The sequence below is a fragment of the Ostrea edulis genome, chromosome 8, assembly GCF_947568905.1.
Source record: "Ostrea edulis chromosome 8, xbOstEdul1.1, whole genome shotgun sequence".
Classification (NCBI taxonomy): Eukaryota; Metazoa; Mollusca; class Bivalvia; order Ostreida; family Ostreidae; genus Ostrea; species Ostrea edulis.
In genome coordinates, this window is record NC_079171.1 from 28,654,560 (window position 1) to 28,679,008 (window position 24,449).

At 32.5% G+C, this 24,449-nt stretch overlaps 1 protein-coding gene across 1 annotated transcript; it reads left to right on the forward strand.

Annotated features, from left to right (window-relative positions):
* The first annotated feature begins 529 nt into the window (after nt 1-529).
* Nucleotides 530-4,703, forward strand: LOC125662313 (short-chain collagen C4-like). The gene is made up of 3 exons (XM_056147309.1): nt 530-750; nt 1,980-2,051; nt 4,215-4,703. Exons 1-3 carry the CDS (start codon nt 561-563, stop codon nt 4,688-4,690), a joined length of 738 nt encoding a protein of 245 aa, XP_056003284.1. The 5' UTR covers nt 530-560; the 3' UTR covers nt 4,691-4,703.
* Nucleotides 4,704-24,449: the final 19,746 nt, after the last annotated feature.

Consider the following 24,449-nt stretch of genomic DNA (forward strand, 5'->3'; position numbering starts at 1 on the left):
CAAAATTAAGGATTATCTCCCTCATGCATAGCTCTGATCTTTGGACGAATTTTGCTACAGTCTTTGGCACTCTGTTTTTCCTTTTAGTTCTTGAAAGTTTAGTGTTATTTCAGATTTCCAATATCGCTGAAGAGACATTATTTGTCGAAATGCGCATCTTGTGCATCAAAATTAGTACCGTATAAGTTTTTCATTACATCACATTGCATAATATTCTAAGTACATACAAACTTTAATATCATATTGCTTCATATTGTGAGTACACATACAAACTATATTACACGATGTACATTGCCTAATAATGTCACATGTAGCACATGTAGACTCTAGTATCCCATTTGCAGAATGAGTAGCTGACTAAAATCAAACATAGATAAATCTGTGGCCGATACACATTATACTGTTTTCAGTTTAGATTGACGTTTAATTGCCACATATTAACAACTGAATAATTTAGAGAACTGATACATGTATGTGCAGAGACAAGCGATAAGAAACTGCTTTCATTGTAAGATCTATTATCTCTTGTGATAACAAGGTTAGGTCGTTGTGCTATAAGTATGTTTCGGTCCGTGTGTCTGCTGCCTGGCTTCCTCCTCCTCTGTTTCTGTGAAAAGAGACTGTTGTTGACTGATCAGAATGTTGTCCAGGCCCTGCAAACCGAATTACAAGCCATTCGGACGAAGTTGCAGAGCCTCGAATCTGATAACAAGGCCCTTAGATCTGAGATTGCCCAAATAAAACGACAAGGTAAAGTATGTACCATTGTCTTAGCTGTTTCGTGTATAGCTAACCTTGAATTTAGGTCACCTAGGTTTTCCCTGTTACCTATCAATTTTTGGTTACCTGAGTTTTTCGGGTTACCTATCATTTTAGGGGACCTGAGTTTTCCGGGTGGGTTACTTTTTCATTTTAGGTCACCTGAGATTTCCGGGTTTCCCATAAATTTTAGGTCACTGGTGTTTTCCGATTGCTATTTATTTTTGGTCACCTGTGTTTTCCGGTACCTATTCATTTTAGGTCACCTGAGTTTTCCGGTACCTATTCATTTTAGGTCACCTGAGTTTTCCGGTACCTATTCATTTTAGGTCACCTGAGTTTTCCGGTACCTATTCATTTTAGGTCATGACCTATTGTTATTACCTATCTCTGCCCGTCCGTTGTGTGTCGAGCATTGTCCATCGTAAACTTTTGGATGTACAATACACGTGAAGAGTTCCAATATTGCTATTAGACATCTCCGGGAGTAGAAAACCAGAAAACTGATATTGTGCCCACTCTGGGCTTTAGATGTAGAGCTAAATCTTTTTCAAATGTGTAGATCTTAAATATCTCCTTTACTTTTGGACGTCTAGCACAGAACGGAGTCCCTACTTATGATAAGAATGAAAGGCACTGTAAACACAAACTAAACTCATAAGATTTATAGGTCAAGGGTTAAAACCCAGTAGAAGGGTTCTATGTATCTTCCAATGAAAATTCATTATGGTTTAAAAGTTTCGAATTCTTGTTTACTCTTGAACACCTGAATTATGTAGGCAACTATTTGATATGTACATGAATGACTGAAAACTGGAGATTGTAGGATATATCCCCACTTAGCAAAACATTGCAACTGTTGCGAAAAGTCAGTGATTAACACACATAATATTAAACACCTGATCAGAATCTTAAGATATCCGCACCCAATCTTCAAATATCCATACAGAATCTTAAACTATCTACACACAATTTGAAAATATCCGCAGAGAATCTAAGATATCTACACAGAATCTTAAAATATCCACAAAAGGTCTTTATTCGTTGAAGTCATCAGATACCGAAAATGAAGAAGGATACTGGATATATGTTTAGTAATTATCGCCGTGTATATCTTGTAACACGATATTTCCTGATCGAGAGTCCGTTATAGATCTAATATATCGCTACATTGTCTCGGCACTGATATACTACACACGCTCTATTTTTCATGTTTCTAGGTTTATCAACGTACATTATCTGGGGACGAAAGGACTGCCCGCATATCAACGGAACCAGTTTAATATACACAGGTAGATATGATTGTTTTATTCCCTTATAAAGGACAGTTCACATGACAATGGAACCAGTTTAATATGCACAGGTAGGAATAGTTGTTATCCGATATATAGGACTGCCCACAAATTAACGGAACCAGCTTAATATGCATAGGTAGGAATGGTTGTTGTAATCCGGTATATAGGACTACCCACATATTAACAGAACGAATTTAGTATACACAGGGAGGAATGGTTACAATCCGGTATAAAGGATTGCCAACATATTAACGGAACCAGTTTGATATACTCTGGTAGGAATGGTTATAATCCAATGTAAAGGACTGTCCACATATTAACGGAACCAAGGTAATATACTCGGGTAAGAATGGTTGTTGTAATCCGGTATATAGGACTACCCACATCAATGGTGTAACGGTGTAGGAATAGCTATGACAATTGCTATCTTTGACGCAGAGTGTTCTGTACACATATTTGATAACGCGCTTACGGTTTATAACACTATTTTGTACTAGGGAACAAATCAGGCTGAACGTTAAACATAAAACGTAACGTACTACTAGTAGTATTGTTGTTCATATCTTAAAATCAACATCAATTTTGAAGTTGCACTGAGCTTTACAAATGAAAAACGACATTCAAGCTTATGAGCATCAATAATTTGTTGCCAGTTTTATGTCACTGAATAATTTGTTGCCAGTTTTATGTCACTGAATATTTTGTTGCCAGTTTTATGTCACTGAATATTTTGTTGCCAGTTTTATGTCACTGAATATTTTGTTGCCAAGACTACTTTGTTAAATCAAGCTCAAACGTTATTATCTATACATCCAATGGTGTTACCTGTCGAGCATACATGTATAACGTCCAGATGAAAGATGAAGATAACGAACAGTGATCAATCTCATAAGTCTTATAAGCAATGCAAAGTAGATAGTTGGTTAAACACGGAACCCTGGACACACCAGAGGTGGGATCAGATAAAATACAATGCTGAGGAAAACGTCTGAGTTAAAGGTCAAAGCTATAAATATTTCATATTCATTAGGCCTATACATCATTACAGCTCTATCAATAAGACTTATAATGAAATATCTGCATGTTTCAAGACTTGAAAAAAAAATCTATTATAAAACACATTTTTATTTCAACATAGAATATTGAATTTCTGTAAGAAATATATGTCTATCGTCCGTCTTTTTGCAGACGTATTCTAAAGGACAGCAATTTGCTTATATACGTATTTGAGTTGATCATGCCATTCTATAGTATGGCATTAACTTAGATGTGCAAATGCGATGGCTAGCAGGGACAAAGTGAGCAAAGGCTCAATAGGAAAACAGATTAAAAATCCCTATTGGGACACTGATTTGTGATTAAGACCAATAAAATTTGTATCAACTTTTTGTTTGAGTTTAAAGCAAAAAAAACAACAACAAAACAAAAACAAAACAACAAAAAACAAAATAAAAAATCACACACACACACACACACAAGCAAACAAAAACATCATTCATATCGAAGATTAACTCAAAATGTTGCGGGGAGAGAGGGGGCTTAAATACTGAGCTAGTCTTCCTTTATGAGATTTCATTAAATTTTTCTTACAGCCTGGCCCCTGGCCCTGTGTATACATCTGACCGATACCGACTGAAATGAAAGTAGAATGCGAATGTAAAAAAAAAATATTAATTTCGAAAATTTGTCAGGGTATAAACTGCAACGTTTCACACATGTGTACATGAAATATGCTGAACTGAAGCGTCGCAGTCTATGCTGTCAAAATGAAATTTAGTTTTTTTTTTTCTAAAATAAAGATTATGCCAACACTTGACACGTAATATGTCGTACCATATCCGAATGCCAGTACACAGAAATAGTTGGCATATTTATAAATCGGAAACCCAGATATCAATTTGTCTGACCGTTCTTTTAATACTGATTTTGACTACGGATTACTCCGTTATAGGACTCACAGCGGATATTACCGATTAATAGAGGGTGCTTACTCCTCCTAGACACTTGATTCCACCTCTAGTATTACCAGGGGTCTATGCCCTTCTCTTAATTTTGTATTCTTTATGAGATTCATGAGAATGATCATTGTTCTTTGTCTTCATTTTTAGTGACGTTTTAGATTCTGAGATGTTCTAGTATCTACAACACTTATTTTCCTAGGTATCACTGCCAGTAAGCATTTTAACGAAGTCGGAAGTGGCGTTACAATGTTATGCCTGCCTCACGATCCCGACTCCGTGCCATCTGACTTCCTCTCTGTGCATACAACAGGAGGGTATTCCGGCAGAATATGGGGAAGCGAATATGAGTTTACCTACCGCAGTGTTGCAATCGATGATGACGCACCATGTGCCGTCTGTCAAGTACAAGCGGAATCTGTAATCATGGTGCCGGGCAAGAGACATTGCCCCTCGGGATGGAAAAACGAATATGTAGGAATGTTAATTGGTTCATGGACTGGTGAACATCCATCTGATTATATTTGTTTAGATGAAAATCCAGAATTCTTCGAGGGAACTCGAAGTCATAATGATAATGGCAGAACGCTTTACCCCATTAGAGCAACATGCGGGAGTTTGCCTTGCCCTCCGTATGTAAACGATCAGTTTATATCGTGTATTGTGTGTTCTCAATAAAAGATTGTATATTCCCTCTTTAATTGTTAAATTCCCCGCAAACGAAGTTTAGGGGGATATATTGAAATCAACATGTCCGTCGGTAGGTCTTGCTATGGACATGATTTTGGCGTCCAGACATTATACACCCATTATTAGTTCCCTACCCCCCATACCTGCGCAACCGGAAGGACACTAACAGTCTGCAATCCGTCTGTCCGTCTGTCACAGTCAACATAGTTCTCCGGACTCTTCTCAGCATGCTTTGATATAGGAAGTTGAAATTTAATGTGGTTTACAAAGGCATGTTAACAGATCAAGTTTTGAGTGTCGTCACAGTGGACATATTTTACTGAATATATGGGACTTTTGGCCGGATATAATTCTTTGGACATTTTCCCACTATGCTTTAACTAAGGGATATATATATATCGTTACTGTTAGCTAATGAGTACATACCTATCAAGTTTCACTTTTATTACGATTTTCTTGTTCTAACAAAACGTTTTAAGACTAAGTTTTATGGTTGAATAAACTGCGATGTTTTTTTTTTTTTTTTACCTTGCTTTAAATTAGGAAGCTGAGATTTGGTATTTGATTTACTAGTATAGGTTTACAAGTCCATTTAAAATTTTGTCACAGTGAACTGATTTTTACGAGACTTTTGTGACGTCATAGTAACTTCTGACGATAAACATCATTTTACATAGGTTAACGCAGTAGGTCAGCATTTAGTGTGGGTCATTAGTCGCCCGATTCACGGTATTTTTTGTTATTGAGTGTTCTCAGAACCTACACAAGGGGTTCCGACAAAACGCTTAGGTTGAATTCATAGCGTAAGGAGATGAACGGAACGGCACAGAGACGTTACTGAAAACGACCACCAGAAAATGTGTAAAATGTACATGTATTTGATGTTATATATCTTAAAAATAAATGAGATGAATTTTGTGCAGCGAGGATAATATTGTGTGTAAATGATAACTGAATGCCGATCATCTACTTCAACTCTCTTTTACAACCGAATTTAGTTACATGTAGTCTTAAAATGCTGATTATGCATAACAAAGGGTGTCCGGGTAGCACTCTCACTTCTCATCGTTGCGACCCAAGTTCGATCCCTGTGATCGGCAGTGGTTGTATGTGAGAGGGTATGGTGTTCCTCCGCTCGGACACGTGGGTTTCCTCAGGGTTCTCCGGTTTCCTCCGACATACCAGTAATGATCCCCTAGAGCAAACATCCGTACATCAAAGGACCGCATTGGAAATAAGCTTGCGAGCCTTAGTGGATTATCCTTGGAATTTATATGTTTTAATTTATTCTCTATATGATAATGACACCACGTGAATAATTGTTGGGCATTTGATCATTTTTTTTATAAATCTTAAATTTGTGGTGTTAAGTTTTTTTGTGGATTGCCAGGGAGTTGGAATATAATTTCGTGGATATGTTTTCTATACATTGAAACATTACATAAATTGGGTTTTTCTTTGTGGTTTGAATTCACAGGAATCCACAGAAATTGAACTCTCATGAAATCTAGTAAGTTTACAGTATGATGGAGCAGTAGTGATAATACTTACGTGACGGGTAAGGTGTGTTGCATGATTCTTCCGCCACACACCCAACTCCTCCACGTGATGTGATCCCAAAAGGACAGCAATTAAAGAAAAACTGTTACACAAATATCCATACACTGGCTATCCATACGTGAATCCATTTATGGCGTCTAGGCAGCGGTCTGTAGCTGTCAATGAAAACTCCCGGATAAATGAGAAGTTAGATTTAATACCCATTGCTTGTGTGATATCCTTTTAGTGTATATAGTACAGACAAGTAGAATCTCACTATGGTTGTGGAAGTACTCAATATTTGGATATTACTACATCTTCTTTGTATTTTTTATAAAATAATCAAAATTATATCATGCAGACAATCGTTACACGGGGACTGGAATTCGTAGCGACCAATTTTCTTGGAATGTCGATATTTACAGTCTCGTTTAATATAGATTGTGTATTTCATTGTGATGTGAAATGCAGTGATGAAAGGTGAAGTAGAACGTTTCAGGGACTGTAGTACCAAAACATGTTGACAGCGGAATTCATACGATTCGCTACAAAAAAAGTTTGAGTTACATGAAAGGTGAATTGAGCAAACACGGACCCGTGGATATACCAGATATGTGATCAGGTGCACAGGAGGAGTAAGCATCCCCTGTCGACCGGTCACACCCACCGTGAGCCCTATATCTTGTTCAGGTAAACGGAGTTATCCGTAGTATAGTATGACAACATACGATAACAGGGGTCCCTGTTTACCCAACTATCTATTTTGTATTGCTTATGGGATTTATGAGATTGATCACTGTTCGTTATCTTCACCTTTCACTCTAATATAAGTGATAATGTCTGTTAATTCATACTGACTAAACGTGTCACTTACCACTACAAGAGATGGTCAATTATTCACCGTTAAAGTTCTGTTGTGAAAATGTGGAATCAGCCATCGTGTTGCTGCATCTTTGTAAGGTTGTTTTTTTTAATTCTAGTTGATGTAGATTTTTATAGATAAATTTGGGGGATCAGACATATTGAATTATTTTGTCATTGTTTATTTTCTTTCTCCATTCCAGTGACATTTTCAGTGGATTGTTTATGAGTCTGATACCCTTGTTAGTAGTTTGTTATCAAGTTCGTCATTTGAATAAATGACATTTTTCATATTCAATTTACCTTTTGTTTATATATAATACCGCAAAAATTAGCTGCGGTGACCTTTCTCAGCATTTGAAGACATAAAGTATAACGTGACAAATTATCAAATCCTACAAGCGGTTTCCTTTCCTTTACCGTCACGTGACAAGGAAATATGCATCGTCTCCAAAATTACAGTGCAGCGAATCAGCACATCTTATTAAGATGGTTAAATATTCAATGTGCAAGACATGGCTGTATAATTAATTAATTAACCTCTGACTCCAGTAAATTTCAATACCTAACAGAAAAGATGTCCGTATACGTTTTGGTGTTTTTTTTTTAATGTATAGGCGTTTTTAGAAAGTCGTGTTCTGTATAATGATTCTAATGTTCTAATCAATTTTTAAAAATGCCAATAGTTCCCCTGACATAACGAGAACAAATCCTGCATCCAGTTTAAATATAGGTCATAATGTGATACAGCTTCTAGTCAATGTCCGTTATAAATACTTCACCTTTTTATAGGTAATTAGAGGACTCTGCACCTGTCTGAAATCATAACTTGACAAACATTATTTATAAAAGGCATCAATTTCTTATGGTTATTGACAATGAATTTAGCACACGTGTGTTTGTTAAACAGCGTAAGTTGACAATATTTTTCTTACTACTGTAATATTTTTTAATTATTTGTGAAAATATTTTTTCCGTAGATTATGCAACGTGTTTTGCTAATTTTCAATTGCTAATGTTTGTGCTGTGTAGTTCATTAACATATGATTTATGTACAAGGCAAAAGATTCGTAACGATGTTTGATTGGCATACTATATAACTTTGATTTAATGTGACGTGTAAATGTATCTAACATCGCAATATTACATGTATAAAAATCTTGATTTATATGAAAATATCTTGATTCATAATCGATAATGTTGTTATTCATATTGTAACAGGCAGGCCTCTATCAATCGTCACCACGTATAATCACAACTTCTTTACAGGTCAAATGTTTATTTTCTTCACATCAACAATGCATAAAGATACACAAAACTGCGTTGGTCCATCATTAAACAATGTCACCTGGGAATCACAACCCGTATATAATCATAACCTTTCACAGGGTCTTATGAGTGGTGGGAGATAGCTCAAGGTTTCAGAAGTATGAGAATAGCATTGTATAGTAGAGGGGAATAAAAGGGGAATAACTCTGGCAAAGAGAATCTACATAAAGGATACTTGCTGTCAGGAATTCATTATTACTATAATAATAATGTTCAATAACTTTGGATTGTCGGGAATTAAATTGTAAGAAAATAAGATGTCAGGATTTTTCAGTTGTCAAGTAATTATAATTTATCCAAATATTTGATAGGAAAGAAGTATTGAAAAGTTTCTTTATAATGATTATGATCTCATTCATTTTTGTATCTAAGTTTCTCTCAAATTTTGTTCTGACACTGATGTGCTTGAGACAGCTATCAAACTAATGTGAGCTTCTTCCTCCCTTATATAGTTTCAGCAGCTAGGAATTAGCCAATCAAATTACTCAATTTTCCTGACAATTCCTGACAGAAAAACTTATCTTAAATCATGCAATAAACACTGTCATCTTTATACAAAAATGATATACAAGTAATATTAATTGATTCAATAAGAATAATTGAATAACCTGCCTAGTTAATTGATTCAAATAGATGCTGAATTCACTGCACTATATTTTGTGACTTCACTACCAACAAGGAAGAAAATGTATCCTTGGGCATGCACAAAATAGTTCCAAATTAAGTAACAATAAAATGGGAATTGTAATGATAACAACAATTAAAGGCTGAATCATATTGACTAAATCTTATCATCTATGTGAATTCTAAATGAAACAACAACACATAGTAGCCATAAGGTAAGTTTGTATCACTTTGAATTAATGCGCCAACTTCACTGTTGATGATGTCATACAATGGCAGCCTCTATGTACTTAACACTGTGTGCTCCTAAGATAAACATGTGTAGGATATATGAATTAAACTGAGGATAGACCAAACAATCTATGGGATATGCAAGGTGAAGATAACGAACAGAGATCAATCTCATAACTCCTATAAGCAATACAAAATAGATATTTCACACAGGTAAGTGTACTAATTAATAGTCATTGATTGTGAACTGTAGGATGCATTTCATTCATAGAAAACATGTGGAGAATAAAATACAGCTGGACCTCATGTTTATATACAACAATAAAAAACCCATCTCCGAACCAACGCAGTCAAAGAACAATAATAAACCATGACAATTCAACAATGGCATTATAGCTTTCCACTATATACAGTGAATGTACAGTTTTCCCTTTAAATTGGAATTTCACATTCTGTTGTGCAACTATAGATCTAATGCACAAAATATATATCTAAAGGCCACCCCCTTTCCAAATACACAATAATTTTGTTAAGAAAGACCTGTCTATTACACTATGCAAAAGTCTTGATATTCATATACGGAGGTTTTAATTCATATTCGGCTAATCTTGATATCTAAATTCGATTTTTTTTATTTATATGCAAGAAATATTTAAGGTTTTATTTATCACTGAAGAGACATTATATGTCGAAATGCGCATCTGGTGTATCAAATTGGTACCTACATTATGAACCCTGGGTCGAAGCCTCTGCTGGTGGACTGTTAGTCCCCGAGGGTCTCTACAGCCCAGTAGCTAAGTATTTCGTTACTAGCTTGAAAATACAGATGTATATTAAATTCATATTAAATTATCTTGTTTTTATATTCGATAGTATTAATGTCTATATTCAATAATCTTGATATATATAATAATCTTGTTGTTTATATTCGATCATCTTCTAATTTATATTCGATAATCTTGATACTCTAATAAAATACGAAATGTCTAATGTATTTTCTGACCATGCTGATATTTTGTTTGATAAACAATCATTTTCAAAATTATTTTTTAAAAGTGCATTTCTAGTAGAAGATAGAAAATGGCATAATGCAATATCACAATTTATCTCAAACGTGTGGTGTATATTGAGAGTGAGATAAAGCATTAGCTTTATCACACGTCCGTTTGATAAAGCACTTCCGGTCCGAACTACTTTTGACACTGTCCCCGCTTGGATGACATATTTTCTGTGTTTATGCATATCGATGCATGAAATAAAGCGTATAACTTGTTATTCTATATTTATTTAGAATTTCTTTTATAGCAAAATTAAAATGATGTTGCCCCCACTGACATATAATGCATGTTACGGGCCATGAAAATGCCAACTCGGCCTACTCAAAAATTACGATCAGAAAACAAAAATATGTGCACATTATTATCATCGACAAGGAATCGACCGCCTACTGGACAAGCATAATCGAAAGTAACTCGACATGCTGAGGTGCGGTACCAAGTATTCACAAGCACAGTCTCTTTTTTCTGGAGCATATTGAATGTAACAAATCTCAACAGCTTTATTTAAAGTGCCTCAGGATTTCCTCTCGCCCTCAGATCCTAAGAAACTATGTAAATGAAATCCAAATGTACAGACATTTCTACTTTTCATTGTAAACTGTTAAACATTCTATTAAATAACGCTGCATTAAAATATTACTTTCATTGATCGTTGTTACACATGTTTATTTCAAAACGACGACGACATCAAACTTTCGACAGAAGGTCGGGCCTACGTCAAAAAATAAATACTCGTCAATAGTGGTTACTTTGTTGGAATGGCAAAACCATTATTAATCATAAACTATAATCCCTTCTAAAACAATTTTCATCCATGTCTTCTTTTATTTAAAAAATGCCCTTTGGTAGTGTATATAAATGGATTACATGTATCAGCGCACTGTTTTTCCCGCGTAAGGAAGACAGATTAAGCACGACGTCTGAGCCACGGATTCAAAACAAATTCAATCAGCTGTTTCTATCATCTCAGATGTTCGGAGCGCCAAATTAACATAAATTCAAATAATTGCAGATATCTTCAATCATATGAAGATATCATCAATTCAATTATTGCTTTCTTTAATTGAATTAATGCGCGCATCAAATCAATCATTGCTCTCATCAAATGAATTAATGCGCTCTTCAATTCAATTATTGCTCTCATCAATTGAATTATTGCTCACATCAATTGAATTAATGTGCACATCAATTGAATTAATGATAGTAATGATTTATTTAATGCACGCATTAATTCAATTATTGATCTCTTCAATTCAATTGATGCGTACATCAATACGTGATATCGGAACCATTATTTCGTCTCCGATTCCGGCGAGGTTTTAATATTTAGTCTGTCCAACGAGACCACGTTTTCTGCGTTAGCTTGGGCAAGTTTTCATGAAACAAGTACACGTAACTATCAGATATAGTTGAGTCTAGGCACTTACCATCGTTTTTCAAAGTTGTGGGGTGGGGAACGAAAAAAAAAAATAGCCGTCATAACTGCATGAAAATTCTTTATAACACGTAGCCACAAAAAAGTAGACCTGCCGTTAAAAAGAGGGAGGAGGGGGTCATAATTCATCTGTTCAACCTTGCATTTTCACTATTGTCCATGTCTGGAGATTGATGCATAAATTGTGATTATTTTTTATTCATCAAAAATTTGTATCATTTGACAGCGGTCGCTTGTTATAATGACTCGAGAACATCTCGCTACATACAGTGGAGAAAATAAACGGTACTGCGAATTTTCTGTTTTGTCTCTGCTACCAATCATCAGAAATTTAAATTAAGAACTTTTGTCTTTGGTATTAGGGTGCTCGCTAGCGACATTTTGAAAAAAATAATCTTCAAATCAGGCCGATATTTTTGTATGAGAAATGAGTTGTCTTTAGCATCACTAATATGTATGTACAAGAGTTGCCCAAGTGACGCATAATTTTCGTAACTTCTTTTTCTGAAGAGCTCCAAACTTTTTATAGTTCCGGTTTTTTCCCGTATTGAATTAATCAGAGCAATAATAGATTTGATGTGCACATTAATTCAATTATATTGCTCTCTTCAATTCAATTGATGAGAGCTTCATGCAATTTCGTAGAAATATTGCTCACAATAATTAATTTAGAGCTCGGTATTAATAATTTGATGATCTCTTTAATTCAATTGAAGATATCTTTGATTATTTGCAATGTTTTTGTATAGGGAATTAATGCACGCATCAATTCTTTTAAAGAGAGCAACAATTCAATTAGAGAGATCATTAATTCAATTGTGGATATGTTGAATTGAAGATACCGTTAATCATATATTTGCTCTCTCTAAAAGAATTATTGCTCTCTTCAAATGAATTAAAGATATCATTAATTCAATTGATGAGAGCAATAACTGAATTAATGCTCGCATTAATTCAAATTGAAGAGATCAATAATTGAATTAATGCGAGCATTAAATCAATTATTGCTCTCATCAAATGAATTAATGAGCGCATCAATTCAATTATTGCTCTTATCAATTGATTTAAGGCGCGCATTATATCAATCATTGCTTCCTTCAATTGAATTGTAGCCCGCATTAATTCAATTGTTATCATTAATTGATTTGAAGAGATCATTAATTCAATTAAAGCGCGCATCAATTCAGCTGAAGAATTAATGCTATCGTCAATTCAATTAATGCACGCCATAATTTAGAACTGACGATATCATTAATTATTTGAAGAGATCTTTAATTAGATTGTTGTGCGCATCAAATGAATTGATGATATCTTCAAATAGTTGATTGATTGCTGTTTTCCGCCACACTCAACCATTTTTCAGTTATCTAGTGGCGCCCAGTTTTTATTGGTGGAAGAGAGAACCCAGATACAATGTACCTGGGAAGAGACCACCGACTTTCCGAAAGTAAACTGGGAAACTTTCTCACTTACCGGCGCGAGCGGGATTCGAACCCGCGCCGAGCAAAGGTGAGAGGCCGTGTGATTTGGAACGAAGATATCTTCAATAATTTGAGTTTATGTTAATTTGGCGCTCTATTCAGGTGACATATTATTGCTATCCATTTTTGTCTGTCGTGCATTAACATTTGCACATGTTCAGTTTCCTTTTTTATGCCCTCGAGATCGAAGATAAATAAGGGGGGGGGGGGCAATATCGTTTTTGTCATGTCTTTCATTCAGTTATTCTGTCATTAAGTCTGAAATAAAGCCTTGCTAATACCTTCTGAAGAGTAAGTGCTAGAACTTTGATATTTCACATGAGTATTCCTTGTGACAGGATCTTTCTGTGGGTACTAAACCTTTTGACCTTGGCATTTTACCTACTTTCAAATAATTTGACATTGGTTTTAACTTCTAAATTGTAAATATTAGAGATTTCACATGAGCATTTCTTGTGACAAGATCTTTCTACTGGTACCAAGATATTTGTCCGTATGACCTTGGCCATCTTCTTTTGAATTGGTCATTATCGGTGACATTTGTGTTTCACAACACATCTTGTTTTATTTAACTACTTGGTCAATTTTGACTAAATTTAGTGTAGCATCTGTAGGGGAAGGAGAAAGTGAATTGTGAAATGCATGATCCCAATTTTCCCAGGAGCCAGGAATTTTGGGTAAAAACTGTAAAACTTGAAACAATCTTTAAGACGTTTCTTCTCTACTCCTGAGTTCTAGCAGATAAACTGAGTACATGGTTATAAAGAGAAAGGGTGCCTCTACCGAAATTGTGAAATTCATGGCCTTTGTGCCGGAGGTTCAGGTCCTTGGGAAGGGCCTATATGGGCATATGGTGAAAATGTATTAGATCTTAAAAAAGATTTTACTCCTTTTAAGAAACACTAAAGGCATGATTATGCTGTCCCTGAAGCTCTCTAACTAAAATGTGTGTATTCATTTTATGTGAGTGTGAAAATTGATTCAATAGTTGAAATGTTGGTTCTAAATTGCATTAGTTTTATATAGGAAAGAACACAACTGTCACTACATTACTTGTCTTACTTATCAATGCAAGGTGAAGATAACGAACAGTGATCAATCTCATAACTTCTACAAGCAATACAAAATAGATAGTTGGGCAAACACGGACCCCTGGACACACCAGAGGTGGGATCAGGTGCCTAGGAGGAGTAAGCATCCCCTGTTGACCGGTCACACCCGCCGTGAGCCCCATATCCTGATCAGGTAAACGGAGTTATCCGCAGTCAAATCAGTGTGCCAAGAACGGCTTAACAATCGGTATGAAACACGTCAGACAGCATTTGACCCAATGCGAGGTTGTATTGACGAACTAGATCGTTATAACGACCATAGAATTTGCGAAATGCTGACTTCAATCGAGACTGTTGAAATCCCTGTACCATCAACTTGTTTGTCAGTAGCTTACCTCTATTTAAAAACTGACTATACGCAGAACAAGCTCTTGCATATCGAATCAGTTGAGATATATAAACACCATATGCAGGTGATAATCCAATATAAAGGTATAATGTTAAAACTTTATAGATTGACAGAGATGTTAAAACTTTGTAGATTTACAGAGATGTTTAAACTTTATAGATTGACAGAGATGTTTTAAAAACTTTGTAGATTGACAGAGATGTTAAAACTTTGTAGATTGACAGAGATGTTAAAACTTTATAGATTGACAGAGATGTTAAAACTTTGTAGATTGACAGGGATGTTTAAACTTTGTAGATTGACAGAGATGTTAAAACTTTATAGATTGACAGAGATGTTAAAACATTATAGATTGACAGAGATGTTTAAACTTTCTAGATTGACAGGGATGTTAAAACTTTGTAGATTGACAGAGATGTTTAAACTTTGTAGATTGACAGGGATGTTTAAACTTTGTAGATTGACAGAGATGTTAAAACTTTATAGATTGACAGAGATGTTAAAACTTTATAGATTGACAGAGATGTTTAAACTTTGTAGATTGACAGGGATGTTAAAACTTTATAGATTGACAGAGATGTTAAAACTTTATAGATTGACAGGGATGTTTAAACTTTGTAGATGTTAAAACTTTATAAATTGCAAGAGATGTTTAAACTTTATAGATTGACAGAGATGTTAAAACTTTATAGATTGACAGAGATGTTTAAACTTTATAGATTGACAGAGATGTTTAAACTTTATCGATTGACAGAGATGTTAAAACTTTGTAGATTGACAGAGATGTTAAAACTTTATAGATTGACAGAGATGTTTAAACTTTATAGATTGACAGAGATGTTAAAACTTTATAGATTGACAGGGATGTTAAAACTTTGTAGATTGACAGAGATGTTTAAACCGTGTAGATTGACAGGGATGTTTAAACTTTGTAGATTGACAGAGATGTTAAAACTTTATAGATTGACAAAGATGTTAAAACTTTATAGATTGACAGAGATGTTTAAACTTTGTAGATGGACAGGGATGTTTAAACTTTGTAGATTGACAGAGATGTTAAAACTTTGTAGATTGACAGGGATGTTTAAACTTTGTAGATGTTAAAACTTTATAGATTGACAGAGATGTTACAACTTTGTAGATTGACAGAGATGTTAAAACTTTATAGATTGACAGAGATGTTTAAACTTTATCGATTCACAGAGATGTTAAAACTTTATAGATTGACAGAGATGTTTAAACTTTATAGATTGACAGAGATGTTTAAACTTTATCGATTGACAGAGATGTTAAAACTTTGTAGATTGACAGAGATGTTAAAACTTTATAGATTGACAGAGATGTTAAAACATTATAGATTGACAGAGATGTTTAAACTTTGTAGATTGACAGGGATGTTAAAACTTTGTAGATTGACAGAGATGTTTAAACTTTGTAGATTGACAGGGATGTTTAAACTTTGTAGATTGACAGAGATGTTAAAACTTTATAGATTGACAGAGATGTTAAAACTTTATAGATTGACAGAGATGTTTAAACTTTGTAGATTGACAGGGATGTTAAAACTTTATAGATTGACAGAGATGTTAAAACTTTATAGATTGACAGGGATGTTTAAACTTTGTAGATGTTAAAACTTTATAAATTGACAGAGATGTTTAAACTTTATAGATTGACAGAGATGTTAAAACTTTATAGATTGACAGAGATGTTTAAACTTTATAGATTGACAGGGATGTTTAAACTTTATCGATTGACAGAGATGTTAAAACTTTATAGATTGACAGAGATGTTTAAACTTTATAGATTGACAGAGATGTTTAAACTTTGTAGATTGACAGGGATGTTAAAACTTTATAGATTGACAGAGATGTTAAAACTTTATAGATTGACAGGGATGTTTAAACTTTGTAGATGTTAAAACTTTATAAATTGACAGAGATGTTTAAACTTTATAGATTGACAGAGATGTTAAAACTTTATAGATTGACAGAGATGTTTAAACTTTATAGATTGACAGAGATGTTAAAACTTTGTAGATTGACAGAGATGTTAAAACTTTATAGATTGACAGAGATGTTTAAACTTTATAGATTGACAGAGATGTTAAAACTTTATAGATTGACAGAGATGTTAAAACTTTATAGATTGACAAGGATGTTAAAACTTTGTAGATTGACAGAGATGTTTAAACCGTGTAGATTGACAGGGATGTTTAAACTTTGTAGATTGACAGAGATGTTAAAACTTTGTAGATTGACAAAGATGTTAAAACTTTATAGATTGACAGAGATGTTTAAACTTTGTAGATTGACAGGGATGTTAAAACTTTGTAGATTGACAGAGATGTTTAAACTTTGTAGATTGGCAGGGATGTTTAAACTTTGTAGATTGACAGAGATGTTAAAACTTTGTAGATTGACAGGGATGTTTAAACTTTGTAGATGTTAAAACTTTATAGATTGACAGAGATGTTAAAACTTTGTAGATTGACAGAGATGTTAAAACTTTATAGATTGACAGAGATGTTTAAACTTTATCGATTGACAGAGATGTTAAAACTTTATAGATTGACAGAGATGTTTAAACTTTATAGATTGACAGAGATGTTTAAACTTTATCGATTGACAGAGATGTTAAAACTTTGTAGATTGACAGAGATGTTAAAACTTTATAGATTGACAGAGATGTTAAAACATTATAGATTGACAAAGATGTTTAAACTTTATAGATTGACAGGGATGTTAAAACTTTGTAGATTGACAGGGATGTTTAAACTTTGTAGATTGACAGATATGTTAAAACTTTATAGATTGACAGAGATGTTAAAACTTTATAGATTGACAGAGATGTTTAAACTTTGTAGATTGACAGGGATGTTAAAACTTTATAGATTGACAGAGATGTTAAAACTTTATAGATTGACAGAGATGTTAAAACATTATAGATTGACAGAGATGTTAAAACTTTATAGATTGACAGAGATGTTTAAACTTTATAGATTGACAGAGATGTTTAAACTTTATCGATTGACAGAGATGTTAAAACTTTGTAGATTGACAGAGATGTTAAAACTTTATAGATTGACAGAGATGTTTAAACTTTATAGATTGACAGAGATGTTAAAACTTTATAGATTGACAGGGATGTTAAAACTTTGTAGATTGACAGAGATGTTTAAACCGTGTAGATTGACAGGGATGTTTAAACTTTGTAGATTGACAGAGATGTTAAAACTTTATAGATTGACAAAGATGTTAAAACTTTATAGATTGACAGAGATGTTTAAACTTTGTAGATGGACAGGGATGTTTAAACTTTGTAGATTGACAGAGATGTTAAAACTTTGTAGATTGACAGGGATGTTTAAACTTTGTAGATGTTAAAACTTTATAGATTGACAGAGATGTTACAACTTTGTAGATTGACAGAGATGTTAAAACTTTATAGATTGACAGAGATGTTTAAACTTTATCGATTCACAGAGATGTTAAAACTTTATAGATTGACAGAGATGTTTAAACTTTATAGATTGACAGAGATGTTTAAACTTTATCGATTGACAGAGATGTTAAAACTTTGTAGATTGACAGAGATGTTAAAACTTTATAGATTGACAGAGATGTTAAAACATTATAGATTGACAGAGATGTTTAAACTTTGTAGATTGACAGGGATGTTAAAACTTTGTAGATTGACAGAGATGTTTAAACTTTGTAGATTGACAGGGATGTTTAAACTTTGTAGATTGACAGAGATGTTAAAACTTTATAGATTGACAGAGATGTTAAAACTTTATAGATTGACAGAGATGTTTAAACTTTGTAGATTGACAGGGATGTTAAAACTTTATAGATTGACAGAGATGTTAAAACTTTATAGATTGACAGGGATGTTTAAACTTTGTAGATGTTAAAACTTTATAAATTGACAGAGATGTTTAAACTTTATAGATTGACAGAGATGTTAAAACTTTATAGATTGACAGAGATGTTTAAACTTTATAGATTGACAGGGATGTTTAAACTTTATCGATTGACAGAGATGTTAAAACTTTATAGATTGACAGAGATGTTTAAACTTTATAGATTGACAGAGATGTTTAAACTTTGTAGATTGACAGGGATGTTAAAACTTTATAGATTGACAGAGATGTTAAAACTTTATAGATTGACAGGGATGTTTAAACTTTGTAGATGTTAAAACTTTATAAATTGACAGAGATGTTTAAACTTTATAGATTGACAGAGATGTTAAAACTTTATAGATTGACAGAGATGTTTAAACTTTATAGATTGACAGAGATGTTAAAACTTTGTAGATTGACAGAGATGTTAAAACTTTATAGATTGACAGAGATGTTTAAACTTTATAGATTGACAGAGATGTTAAAACTTTATAGATTGACAGAGATGTTAAAACTTTATAGATTGACAAGGATGTTAAAACTTTGTAGATTGACAGAGATGTTTAAACCGTGTAGATTGACAGGGATGTTTAAACTTTGTAGATTGACAGAGATGTTAAAACTTTGTAGATTGACAAAGATGTTAAAACTTTATAGATTGACAGAGATGTTTAAACTTTGTAGATTGACAGGGATGTTAAAACTTTGTAGATTGACAGAGATGTTTAAACTTTGTAGATTGGCAGGGATGTTTAAACTTTGTAGATTGACAGAGATGTTAAAACTTTGTAGATTGACAGGGATGTTTAAACTTTGTAGATGTTAAAACTTTATAGATTGACAGAGATGTTAAAACTTTGTAGATTGACAGAGATGTTAAAACTTTATAGATTGACAGAGATGTTTAAACTTTATCGATTGACAGAGATGTTAAAACTTTATAGATTGACAGAGATGTTTAAACTTTATAGATTGACAGAGATGTTTAAACTTTATCGATTGACAGAGATGTTAAAACTTTGTAGATTGACAGAGATGTTAAAACTTTATAGATTGACAGAGATGTTAAAACATTATAGATTGACAAAGATGTTTAAACTTTATAGATTGACAGGGATGTTAAAACTTTGTAGATTGACAGGGATGTTTAAACTTTGTAGATTGACAGATATGTTAAAACTTTATAGATTGACAGAGATGTTAAAACTTTATAGATTGACAGAGATGTTTAAACTTTGTAGATTGACAGGGATGTTAAAACTTTATAGATTGACAGAGATGTTAAAACTTTATAGATTGACAGAGATGTTAAAACATTATAGATTGACAGAGATGTTAAAACTTTATAGATTGACAGAGATGTTTAAACTTTATAGATTGACAGAGATGTTTAAACTTTATCGATTGACAGAGATGTTAAAACTTTGTAGATTGACAGAGATGTTAAAACTTTATAGATTGACAGAGATGTTTAAACTTTATAGATTGACAGAGATGTTAAAACTTTATAGATTGACAGGGATGTTAAAACTTTGTAGATTGACAGAGATGTTTAAACCGTGTAGATTGACAGGGATGTTTAAACTTTGTAGATTGACAGAGATGTTAAAACTTTATAGATTGACAAAGATGTTAAAACTTTATAGATTGACAGAGATGTTTAAACTTTGTAGATGGACAGGGATGTTTAAACTTTGTAGATTGACAGAGATGTTAAAACTTTGTAGATTGACAGGGATGTTTAAACTTTGTAGATGTTAAAACTTTATAGATTGACAGAGATGTTACAACTTTGTAGATTGACAGAGATGTTTAAACTTTATCGATTCACAGAGATGTTAAAACTTTATAGATTGACAGAGATGTTTAAACTTTATAGATTGACAGAGATGTTTAAACTTTATCGATTGACAGAGATGTTAAAACTTTGTAGATTGACAGAGATGTTAAAACTTTATAGATTGACAGAGATGTTAAAACATTATAGATTGACAGAGATGTTTAAACTTTGTAGATTGACAGGGATGTTAAAACTTTGTAGATTGACAGAGATGTTTAAACTTTGTAGATTGACAGGGATGTTTAAACTTTGTAGATTGACAGAGATGTTAAAACTTTATAGATTGACAGAGATGTTAAAACTTTATAGATTGACAGAGATGTTTAAACTTTGTAGATTGACAGGGATGTTAAAACTTTATAGATTGACAGAGATGTTAAAACTTTATAGATTGACAGGGATGTTTAAACTTTGTAGATGTTAAAACTTTATAAATTGACAGAGATGTTTAAACTTTATAGATTGACAGAGATGTTAAAACTTTATAGATTGACAGAGATGTTTAAACTTTATAGATTGACAGGGATGTTTAAACTTTATCGATTGACAGAGATGTTAAAACTTTATAGATTGACAGAGATGTTTAAACTTTATAGATTGACAGAGATGTTTAAACTTTGTAGATTGACAGGGATGTTAAAACTTTATAGATTGACAGAGATGTTAAAACTTTATAGATTGACAGGGATGTTTAAACTTTGTAGATGTTAAAACTTTATAAATTGACAGAGATGTTTAAACTTTATAGATTGACAGAGATGTTAAAACTTTATAGATTGACAGAGATGTTTAAACTTTATAGATTGACAGAGATGTTAAAACTTTGTAGATTGACAGAGATGTTAAAACTTTATAGATTGACAGAGATGTTTAAACTTTATAGATTGACAGAGATGTTAAAACTTTATAGATTGACAGAGATGTTAAAACTTTATAGATTGACAAGGATGTTAAAACTTTGTAGATTGACAGAGATGTTTAAACCGTGTAGATTGACAGGGATGTTTAAACTTTGTAGATTGACAGAGATGTTAAAACTTTGTAGATTGACAAAGATGTTAAAACTTTATAGATTGACAGAGATGTTTAAACTTTGTAGATTGACAGGGATGTTAAAACTTTGTAGATTGACAGAGATGTTTAAACTTTGTAGATTGGCAGGGATGTTTAAACTTTGTAGATTGACAGAGATGTTAAAACTTTGTAGATTGACAGGGATGTTTAAACTTTGTAGATGTTAAAACTTTATAGATTGACAGAGATGTTAAAACTTTGTAGATTGACAGAGATGTTAAAACTTTATAGATTGACAGAGATGTTTAAACTTTATCGATTGACAGAGATGTTAAAACTTTATAGATTGACAGAGATGTTTAAACTTTATAGATTGACAGAGATGTTTAAACTTTATCGATTGACAGAGATGTTAAAACTTTGTAGATTGACAGAGATGTTAAAACTTTATAGATTGACAGAGATGTTAAAACATTATAGATTGACAAAGACGTTTAAACTTTATAGATTGACAGGGATGTTAAAACTTTGTAGATTGACAGAGATGTTTAAACTTTGTAGATTGACAGGGATGTTTAAACTTTGTAGATTGACAGATATGTTAAAACTTTATAGATTGACAGAGATGTTAAAACTTTATAGATTGACAGAGATGTTTAAACTTTGTAGATTGACAGGGATGTTAAAACTTTATAGATTGACAGAGATGTTAAAACTTTATAGATTGACAGGGATATTTAAACTTTGTAGATGTTAAAACTTTATAAATTGACAGAGATGTTTAAACTTTATCGATTGACAGAGATGTTAAAACTTTATAGATTGACAGAGATGTTTAAACTTTGTAGATTGACAGGGATGTTAAAACTTTATAGATTGACAGAGATGTTAAAACTTTATAGATTGACAGAGATGTTAAAACATTATAGATTGACAGAGATGTTAAAACTTTATAGATTGACAGAGATGTTTAAACTTTATAGATTGACAGAGATGTTTAAACTTTATCGATTGACAGAGATGTTAAAACTTTGTAGATTGACAGAGATGTTAAAACTTTATAGATTGACAGAGATGTTTAAACTTTATAGATTGACAGAGATGTTAAAACTTTATAGATTGACAGGGATGTTAAAACTTTGTAGATTGACAGAGATGTTTAAACCGTGTAGATTGACAGGGATGTTTAAACTTTGTAGATTGACAGAGATGTTAAAACTTTATAGATTGACAAAGATGTTAAAACTTTATAGATTGACAGAGATGTTTAAACTTTGTAGATGGACAGGGATGTTTAAACTTTGTAGATTGACAGAGATGTTAAAACTTTGTAGATTGACAGGGATGTTTAAACTTTGTAGATGTTAAAACTTTATAGATTGACAGAGATGTTACAACTTTGTAGATTGACAGAGATGTTAAAACTTTATAGATTGACAGAGATGTTTAAACTTTATCGATTGACAGAGATGTTAAAACTTTATAGATTGACAGAGATGTTTAAACTTTATAGATTGACAGAGATGTTTAAACTTTATCGATTGACAGAGATGTTAAAACTTTGTAGATTGACAGAGATGTTAAAACATTATAGATTGACAGAGATGTTTAAACTTTGTAGATTGACAGGGATGTTAAAACTTTGTAGATTGACAGAGATGTTTAAACTTTGTAGATTGACAGGGATGTTTAAACTTTGTAGATTGACAGAGATGTTAAAACTTTATAGATTGACAGAGATGTTAAAACTTTATAGATTGACAGAGATGTTTAAACTTTGTAGATTGACAGGGATGTTAAAACTTTATAGATTGACAGAGATGTTAAAACTTTATAGATTGACAGGGATGTTTAAACTGTAGATGTTAAAACTTTATAAATTGACAGAGATGTTTAAACTTTATAGATTGACAGAGATGTTAAAACTTTATAGATTGACAGAGATGTTTAAACTTTATAGATTGACAGGGATGTTTAAACTTTATCGATTGACAGAGATGTTAAAACTTTATAGATTGACAGAGATGTTTAAACTTTATAGATTGACAGAGATGTTTAAACTTTGTAGATTGACAGGGATGTTAAAACTTTATAGATTGACAGAGATGTTAAAACTTTATAGATTGACAGGGATGTTTAAACTTTGTAGATGTTAAAACTTTATAAATTGACAGAGATGTTTAAACTTTATAGATTGACAGAGATGTTAAAACTTTATAGATTGACAGAGATGTTTAAACTTTATAGATTGACAGAGATGTTAAAACTTTGTAGATTGACAGAGATGTTAAAACTTTATAGATTGACAGAGATGTTTAAACTTTATAGATTGACAGAGATGTTAAAACTTTATAGATTGACAGAGATGTTAAAACTTTATAGATTGACAAGGATGTTAAAACTTTGTAGATTGACAGAGATGTTTAAACCGTGTAGATTGACAGGGATGTTTAAACTTTGTAGATTGACAGAGATGTTAAAACTTTGTAGATTGACAAAGATGTTAAAACTTTATAGATTGACAGAGATGTTTAAACTTTGTAGATTGACAGGGATGTTAAAACTTTGTAGATTGACAGAGATGTTTAAACTTTGTAGATTGGCAGGGATGTTTAAACTTTGTAGATTGACAGAGATGTTAAAACTTTGTAGATTGACAGGGATGTTTAAACTTTGTAGATGTTAAAACTTTATAGATTGACAGAGATGTTAAAACTTTGTAGATTGACAGAGATGTTAAAACTTTATAGATTGACAGAGATGTTTAAACTTTATCGATTGACAGAGATGTTAAAACTTTATAGATTGACAGAGATGTTTAAACTTTATAGATTGACAGAGATGTTTAAACTTTATCGATTGACAGAGATGTTAAAACTTTGTAGATTGACAGAGATGTTAAAACTTTATAGATTGACAGAGATGTTAAAACATTATAGATTGACAAAGACGTTTAAACTTTATAGA